The sequence below is a fragment of the Paroedura picta genome, chromosome 16 (genome assembly GCF_049243985.1).
Source record: "Paroedura picta isolate Pp20150507F chromosome 16, Ppicta_v3.0, whole genome shotgun sequence".
Classification (NCBI taxonomy): Eukaryota; Metazoa; Chordata; class Lepidosauria; order Squamata; family Gekkonidae; genus Paroedura; species Paroedura picta.
In genome coordinates this window covers 26,965,563-26,974,873 of record NC_135384.1, presented here as the reverse complement: position 1 = coordinate 26,974,873, position 9,311 = coordinate 26,965,563, and the positions used below count along the sequence as shown (strand labels likewise).

The 9,311-nt window shown below is 55.4% G+C and overlaps 1 protein-coding gene across 1 annotated transcript in view; it reads left to right on the top strand.

The window, feature by feature from the left end:
• The first annotated feature begins 411 nt into the window (after window positions 1-411).
• RAPGEFL1 (Rap guanine nucleotide exchange factor like 1) overlaps window positions 412-9,311 on the top strand; it is a 55,429-nt gene continuing 46,529 nt past the window's right edge. Inside the window, exon 1 of the mRNA XM_077314212.1 lies at window positions 412-1,295. Coding sequence (XP_077170327.1) covers window positions 833-1,295 — 463 coding nt within the window. The 5' untranslated portion in view covers window positions 412-832. The remainder of the gene's footprint in view (window positions 1,296-9,311) is intronic.

Genomic DNA, 9,311 nt, shown 5'->3' with positions numbered 1-9,311 from the left:
GGGGTGCCAGGACCCACGCGCCACCCTCCAAAGCCTCCCTGTCCTCCCGGGGAACAGTCGGAGAGAATCCGCAATTCCAGGAGATCTCCCGGCGCCACCGGGAGGTCGACATCCCTGCAGCCCACTGCCCCGGAGTCCGCCTTTCCTCCCGGGGAGCAGGGGGAGAGGATAGCGGGGGATGCCCCGGCGCCCCCGGGAGGCTGTCGGAAAGGGGCTGCCGTGCGTCTCCGCCTGCCTGTCTCCGGGGCCCCGCGGCCGTTCCCAGGGCGCGGCGAGCGGCGGCCGCGGTGGGCGGGGCGTGTTTTCGGGAGGGGGCGTGGCGCGCAGGGGGCGTGGCGAGGGGCGCGCCCGAAGGCGGCGGCGGCGGCGGCGGCGAGGTTGGCGCTGGGCGGGCGGCGGCGGCAGAGCGGCGGAGGCGGCGGCGGAGGGGTCCCCGCAGCAGCGCCAGCGGGAGGAGGAGGAGGAGGAGGGTCCCTGCGAGGCGCCCTGGGCCGGCGTCGGCGTCCCGCGCTGCCATGAGCCTCCCGAAAGGCGGAGCCCGCCGGCCGCAGCCGTGCGCCTAGCCAGAGAGGCGAGAGAGCGAGCGAGGCGGGCGCTTGGAAGCAGCAGCAGCCGGCTGGCCCTGGCCAGGCGGGTGGCGGCGAGGCGGAGGCGGAGGAGGGCCACTGCTGCCCGGGCGCCCATGGCCGGCTGATCTCTGCTGCTGCTGGTGGTGGCGGCTCCGGTGGCGGCTGGGGCTGCTGGAGCGGCGGCGGCGGGCGCGTTGGCGGAGGCGCGCTCCCCGTGCTGGGGCCCCGCCGCGCCCCTGGCCGCCCCGGCCGCGCCCGGCGGGATGAAGCCGCTGGAGAAATTCCTCAAGAAGCAGGGATCGCACCTGGCCGCCCGCCCGGGGGGCACCGCAGCGGCTTCGGCGTCGGTGGCGGTGGCGTCGTCGGGGGCGCAGCTGAGCCGTCGGCCGAGCGTGTCCAAGATCCTGCTGCCCGGCTTCCTGAAGGACGAGGCCCCGGAGGCGGGCCCGGAGGGCGACGGGCGCTGGCTGGAGCTGCGGCCCCCCGAGGCCGCCCTGCGCTCGCCCACCTCCTTCTCCTCCGAGGAGCTCTCGCCCGCCGGCGGCGGCGGCGGCGGAGGAGGAGGGGGCGGCGGGGGCGGCGAGGGCCAGCTCAGCCCGGAGGCCGTGCCCACCTGCTGCTGGGCGCCGCTGGCCGAGCCCGAGAGCCCCGAGCGCCTGCTGGACAGCCTGCTGGAGAGACTGGCCGCCGACCCCACCGCGCCCCACGGCCATGGCTGCGGCGCAGGTAGGACAACCCTCTCCCCCCCCCCTCGGGGCTGGTGGTCCAAAACGCACTTTGATCCCCAGGACGCAGATGAGCCGGCGCCTTGCCTTGCCTTGCCTTGCCCGGGTGGGTGGTGGGTGGGATTCGCACCCAGCCCCTTGAGCCTGCCTTTCCTGCTGACCACAAAGGCTGGGGTGGGACTCCTGGCTCCCCACCTGGCATCACCTGTGCAGGGGGACAGGGACCTGGACGGGGAGGCGGGTGGAGCTTGGACCATCAGGGGCAGGGGGAGACCCACGGTGGAAGGGGCCCTTCCTGCTCAGGCTTCCTCCTCTGAAAGGGAAGGTGGCAATCGGGGATGGCACACAGACCAAGCCGGGAATTTCTTCGGGCACCAGGGAGATGGGCGGTTGGCAGCGTCACCCAAGGCAGAGTTACACCCACTCCAGCTGACTTTGAAGGGGTCACAGAGTGTTCCGTCTAGAGCAGGGGTGGGCAACCTGCGGCCCTCCAGATGTCCATGGACTACAATTCCCGTGAATTGTAGGGGCTCACGGGAATTGTAGTCCATGGACATCTGGAGGGCCGCAGTTTGACTACCCCTGCCTCAGTGCCTGTGGAGCAGTAAGAGCTCTCGGTCAGAGATCATCCAGCTGCAAATCATTTCTTCTGCACCTGACATCTCTGGATGACTCCAAGCGGGCGTCTGCTGCCTCTCAGGCCTCCACTGTGTGGACCGAAGTCTCTCATAAACCGGGCCTCTTTTTGCAGTGTGGTTTGTAGGAACGACTGAAATGATTTTGAAGCCTGTAGCCAGAGAGCTGTATGAAAAGGAAGCGTTGCAAGGGTTCCTTTCTCAAGATTGGCTTTTTTTACCCCCTTGAGCATTTCATATCTCAACCGTGCAGCCCCCTCTAGGCTTGTAAATAGCCCCTCGATGAGTAAATAGCCCCTTGGTGAGTTAGAATCACCCCTGGGTCACCAGACTTATGAGGCCATATGTAGCTGATGAGCTGGTAAAGAGGGTCTGATGCACTCATGCACAACGCACACTTGTGATGTTGTGGACTAGGTGGCCAGGCTGCCCCCCACTCCCCCCCCAGCAGTTCTGGAAACTGCAGCAGAGAAAGGGCAGCTTGCTCAAGGTCATCTGCTTTTAGCATGGATTTGACTGGACCTGTTTCCAAAGGATAGGGGGGCGTGTGGGGCTGTTGCCGGACGACTCATGCACAGAGCGACGAGCGGCTCGGGCGGACACGTGAGGCGGCGCATGGCCTTAGCGTGTCAGACTCGCACCGTCCCGTTTGCACGCGCCCGTCATCCGATGCTGCAGTCAGATCTTGTGTCAGCCCTGCCTCGATTGGGCCGCGGGGAGTGCCGTGTGCTGCCGTTGAGGGTGAGGATTTCTGACTGAGGAGGGCTGGGGTGGATTGGGGCCACAGCAGGGGGGAGGAGCAAGACTCTTCCCGGTGCCTGCCAGTTTCTGGGCCAAAAATGCTCTTTACTCTGGTCTCCTTTCACCCCCTGGGGGAGGATGCACACCTCTTCCCCTCCTCCATCCTTCTAGGCTTCAGAATTTGGGGTGTGTGTTCTGCTCAGTCAGGGAAATGGCATGGGGGGGGGAGTTTTCCAAATGCTTCTGTATCCCTGTGGCCTGATCTGGATTGAGTTTAGGGCTACCAGGTTCCCTCTAGACACTGGTGGGAGATGGAGACAGGGTTGCCAGATTCAGGTTGGGAGACCCCTGGAGATTTGGGGGATGGAGCCTGGGAGTGACAGTGGGGTGAATGTCACAGAGTTCCCCCTCCAAAGCAGCTGTTTTTCTCCCAGGGATTTGATCCCTGCAATCTGAAGATGAGCTGTAATTCCTGGGCCCACCTGGACGTTGGCACCCCTGATACCTTAGTTGGGTACAGTGCCATACAGTTCCCCCCTCCAGAGCATCCATTTTCTCCTGAGATCTGATCTCCTGGGGATGAGCTGCAATCCCGGGGGATTCCCAGTCCCCCCCTGGAGGTTGGCATCCTCATTTGGGTTCCTTCAGGGCATTGGTTTAGGGCAGGGGTGACCAAACTGTGACTCCAGATGGCCATGGCAGGGGCTCCTGGGTATTGTAGTCCATGGCCATCTGGAGAGCTACAGTTTGGCCACTCCTGGTCTAGGGCAAAACACACACCGGTGATACAGTAATAGATCTCCAGTGGCGCATGCATGTTTGCCTTCAATGCACCTTTGAACTCGCGTCTGGTTCGTGAGTGACAGTAACACTATTTTTTAATGCAGAAAGATGAAGGTGAGGGGCTGTGTGGAAAAGCGAACGCATGTTCGCTTCATGTGCCTCTGGGGAACAGATGCACCCTCCTTAAAGCACAGCATGAGTTCAAGAGATCCTGGGTGGAACCCTGCATGAAAACCATCCCAGGCGATCTCTTCATCCCCTCCGCCAGTGGGCTCCCTTCCCCGCAAAACTTCCTGCTTCAGAGCCCCGCTTTTCCCACGGACTCATCTGCCTCCGAAGAGCACCCGTGCACATGGCAAGAGTATTCTGGGAATGTTCACGGGGCACGTGCCAGGCCAGAGGAGTCTCATCCGTGTGGCTGGCTGGGAGTGTGCCGTAGAGCGCAGCCAATGTTCTGATGCAGCTGCGTGCGGCAGGGGCAGGCTGGGGTCGGTGAGCGGGCTGCCTGGCGGGGATATCCGTTGGCCTTTCTGACGTTAAGCTTTCCCAGAAGACATTTTGAGAAGCTTGTTGTTCTCCACCTCATTACCCAGCGTCCCAAAAGCAGAGGCGGAAGATGTCTAAGGAAAACGAATATAGTCTTGTGCAGAATTACTCAGTATTAGCCCCTTGACTTCCGGGGGAGCTTAGACTGGAGTGACTCCCATGTTCTGGCTACACTGTCAGAGGGTCAGCGTGTTATGAGCATGTTTCTAGAACTGTGCTGCAACCTTTCTCCTCTGAATTTAGAGTCTTATGCCTTGGTGGGGGGTGGTTATGCCTTTAGTACAGGGGTGGCCAAACCGTACGCCACTTTGGGACTCCTGCCGATTGTGAAAAGTGGGGTATAAAACACCAGCTCCTTTTTTCTAAAGGATTTTGGGAAAGGATTCAATTCATGGCCAGGCTTTGTAGATACTCGGGAGTGGTACAAATCTTCCCTGCTGCTTTCATGTGTCTCCAGAGCACACTGTAGCAGAAGACTGACTCGGCACAAGCCAGAGAGTGTGGAACAGGAAAGGCACCTGTCTCCCACCTGGATGCAAAGTCCTGTCTGCAACCTTTTGGAAGCAGCTCTATTGTTTAAGCAGAGAAGGTGGAGGGTATTGAGAGCTAGGCAAGGTGGTCTCTGCTCTCAGTTGACCAGGAGGGGCAGTATTGACGTAGAGGTTAGGGGTGCGGACTTCTAATCTGGTGAGCCGGGCTTGATTCCCCGCTCCCCCACATGCAGCCAGCTGGGTGACCTTGGGCTCGCCACAGCACTGAGAAAGCTGTTCTGATGGAGCTTGAATATCAGGGCTCTCTCAGCCTCACCTCCCTCACAGGGTGTCTGTTGTGGGGAGAGGAAAGGGAAGGCGATTGGAAGCCGTTTTGGGACGCCTTTGGGTAGAGAAAAGCAGCATATAAGAACCAACTTTTCTACTTCTATTTGGATACTACTTATTCTGAGTCCATGGCCTTTAACCTTACCAACCGTGAGACTTTCCTGTGATCCTTCATTGGCGGGGGGGGGGGGACCCACAGCAGTGCAAAGATGCGGGGGCACATAATTCTGTCTTCATGACGGTGTGTGTTTTCCCCTCTTGGTCCCCCGCCTGAATCCCGTTCCCCAAGCAACTGCTTGGTCTGTGCAGTTCAAATAAACCTGAAGGCGGAAGGTGAGACCACCAACAGGCGCTGAAAATCGGGACAGGCTTGTGAGTTTGGAGAAGCCCTGTCATTTTATTTATTTTATTTATTTATTTAGATTTCTATACCGCCCATTTCTTTGCAGCTCTGGGCGGTTACTTCTGTGTAGTCTTGCTTGGAGGTCTTTCCCCCGAATACTCGCCCGGGCCGACCCTGCTTAGCTCCCAAAATCTGGTGAGACTGGGCTGGCCTGGGCATTAGGGTGCAAACAGGTGAGCGTTAACTCTATGGGACCAGATAACCCAGGAGGTAGACTTTGCTTCAGGGATTGGCACCGGAGACTTGGTGGCATCGTCCCTCTTGCTTAATCTTTAAGATTCCAAAGCTCCGGTGGAGTTTCATGCTGGGAATAAGAAGGCAGGCTGCAGGGAGTGCCCCAAAGAGGCCTTTTATCCATCTGGGGAAGGAAGTAGAGCTTCCGACTTTGGGTTGGGAAATATTTGGAGATGTTGGGAGTGGAACCTGAGAAGGGGGGAGGGAGTTAGGGTGGGGAAGGACTCCAGTAGGGCATAATGCCAGAGCCCACCCCCCAAAGCAGCTTTATTCTCCAGGGGAACGGATCTGTCACTCGGAGATTGGTGGTAATCTGAAGAAATCTCCAGCCACCATCTAGGGAAGGTGTGATCCTGTCCAGCAATTAAGATCCATCTCGTCTTCTACCGGTAGCAGATTTGAGATTCACTGTGATGAGAAGCAGAGCCTTTTGGGTTGTTGGTGCCCAGCTTCCAGAATGCCCTTCTCCTAGTTGTTTGCCTGCGAGATGATTTGTTAGGCTGAGTGGCTTTGTGTGTCTTGCTGCTGACTCCTGAATTCTAGCCTTTTTAAAACGCACGTCTTAATTTGATGCTGGGCCGGCTTTGTTGTGGGTGGGGACGGGGTAATAGCTTTTGATATTGTAATTACACAGTTTCAATCTGTTTTATGATCAGGTGCACTCAGGATGTATTTTATTATGCTGTAAGATCCCATGAGAACCTGTGGGTAGAAAGAGGGAGAGAGGGAGAGCTATATTGTTCCAGAAAAGAAAAAGCCCAAATAATTGGACTCTCCTTTCCCAAATGGTAGGAAAATTCAGGAAACATTTGCATGTCCAATTGGCTCGCAAGGAGAGACTCCTGTTGGTTCCCAAACATTCAACGTTCATTTTTTTCTGACATGACAGAGCAGGCAAGTCAGTGTGGTATAGAGTTTTGTGACACCCTGGGGTTTCTTGATGACTGTGGAAGGATCAGCTTTTAAAGCAAACAGGGTTCTCTTGGAGCAGGGGTAGTCAACCTGTGGCCCTCCAGATGTTCATGGACTACAATTCCCATGAGCCCCTGCCAGCGAATGCTGGCAGGGGCTCATGGGAATTGTAGTCCATGAACATCTGGAGGGCCACAGGTTGACTACCCCTCTCTTGGAGGACTCTCCCCAGACGGTGGCAGGAACTCAGTTGTCCCGACTGCGGCCCAACAAGAAATTTCCCCGTGAGTTAAATGACCAATCTGACCCTGAATGCTCCGGTCACATCCAATTCAGTGATGTGGGGATGCATCCTGTTGCTCCCAGTTAATCTTCTGCTGCTCTAAGCTGGGTTCGAGCTCAGGTGCTTTTTGGTCAGCAAGAGCTGAGCTGAGGCTCCTCCAGGTTCCACCATTCTTTAATGTTATTGTTGTTGTTACTTATACGTTGATGCTATCGTTGTTATCACCTTGCTGTCGCGATAAACGATATCATTTTCTTGTTTCATGTAAACGGCCCTGAGCCTTCGGGGAGGGCGGCATATAATAAATACAGTAAACAAACAAATAAATAAGAGGCCCTGTAGTGCCTGTTGCTGCTGTTCGGGCGGCTGCATTCTTGCTTGGTCCGGTGTGAAAACTGGAGAGGAAGGGCAGAGCCTGTTTGCCTGTTGGGGCTCCCTTTGCCAGCAGCCTCCGTCCTGTTTCTTCCAGATTGCCTTGCCTGCTTTAAATCCAGACCTCAGCATCTCGCTGTGTTCATTAGCGATGCGTGGCTCTCTCCGGGACGGCTGCTCCTGAGGCTGATTCATCCTTCTCCCCTCTGAGAACAACAGAGTGACAATTTACCCACAGCTGTGATTCCGTGTCATTCCATCATGAGCTCCCAGGAGCCTTTCTCCTCCTTCCTGCTCGGTTCACAGCTTGCTTCCTGTCCTGTGTCAGGGAGGACAGGCAGAAATTAAAGAGAGGTCTGTCTCGTAAGGTTGCCAGCTCTGGCCTGGGAAACACCTGGAGATTTTGAGGGGTGATGCCTGGATGTGGTCAGGTTTGGAGAGGAGAGGGACTTCGGTTGGAGTAAATTTCCATGAAATCCATGCTCCAAAATAAGCTATTTTCTCCAGGGGGGACAGATCTTGGCCGCCTGGAGATCTCCAGGTGCCACATGGAGGTTGGCAACCCTAGCCTCTGAGGTTGGAGAGGCCGGGCATGGATTAGATGTGCTTCCGCATCGTTTTTGAAAGTCCCGCATGGATGCACCCCAAGTGTGTGCTTCTGTGTGCACTCAATTAAGATCCCATGAGAAGGGATATAATTATTTGAGGAGGGAAAACATCTTGAAGCATTTAGCCTACGTTGGCAATGCTTTGTTTTCAAATGATTCCCTCAGCCACCTGGAGAGCAAGCAACTCATCCTTTCTAATAACAGCCACAGCGGTGAGAAATATCTAAGGTTCACGGGGCTACACAGCAGGTTACGTGATGGGGGAATTTGCCATCTGGGCTAGCTAGCAAATCTCTGGAGCAGGGGTGGCCAAACGGTGACTCTCCAGATGTCCATGGACTGCAGTTCCCATGAGCCCCTGCCAACAGCAGGGGCTCATGGGAATTGTAGTCCGTGGACATCTGGAGAGCCACCGTTTGGCCACCGCTGCTCTACAGGGCTGATCCTGGAGATTTAGTCCTATGGCAAATGGGAGTAGCTCTTCACCTGATCTTGAGGCTCTCAGATCTATGGGGATCTATGGAGTGGCCTTGTAGATTGCGTGGTGGGCCCCACACAAATCGGTGGAAGCCAGTCAGAAGCCTGTTTCTCCAAGGGGATGGCCAGAATACTTTTCCAGCCTTACTGTCAGTTGAGTGTGTGCTAAGTGCCGTCAAGTCACTTATGGAGACCCTATGAGTTGATGTCTTCCAAAATTTCCTCTTGTCACCAGCCTCGCTCTGGTCTTGCAAACTTTGATTGAGTCGATTCATCTCCCCTGGGGTCTTTCTCTTTGCCTGCTGCGTTCAGTTTATTTCTCTTTTGGGTGGTCCATGGAACTCTCCTTCAGCACCCCGTTTCAAAACGAATATACCCCATTTCTTCCTGCATGTCCCTTCCTTTGGAGGTCTACTTGCAGTAAAGTCTCTCTGGCTTCCAGAAACAGCTGGATGAAAGGGATCGGGGCCTGTGTTCCGAACCTCCATGTTCATTATAGCTCTGGCAATTTCTAGAGATGCTTCCTTCCCAAGGTGGCTCTCAAAAATCGTGAAAGACAAAAGATGCAGACCAGTCCTGACCATTTATTTCTGCTCATAGACCAACGATAAAAACGTTTTCACAAAAGTTCAATGCAGCAAAGAGTAACGTAAGTACTGACAGATAAAAGATGAGCATCAAAATAAAACGTATATCATATTGATATATAGAAATAGAGCTGAAACCATCGTTGAATTGAAAAGCCACAAATCCTTATAATGATATTTGGACCTGTATGAGCTATATATATATGATGTCATCTGTTCAGTCATGTCCAACCCTCAGCAATTCTATAGGAAAGTTTTCACCATACATTTCTGTCAATGACTTCTTCATTTAGTTGGTTCATGGTCATCCCTGTATCGGCTTGGATCGTGTCGAGCCAGTGGATTCCTTGGTGGCCACGTTTCCTTTTGCTGCTGACCATGCTGAGCATCAATGATTTTTCTAGCGAGTTTGATCGCAGGATGTGTCCAAAGTAAGTGAGCTTTAGCTGTAATATCTTGCCTTCTGATGACATCGTTGGTTTGCTCCTCTTGTTTTTTGAGACACATTCTATCAGGCAAACCTGAAAGTGGCAAAACACTCCTACGATGAACCTCATTGTGGAGAGAGAAGGGAAGGGAGAACAGCATGCTCCCTGGTCTCAGTTTCTCCAAGGGGCT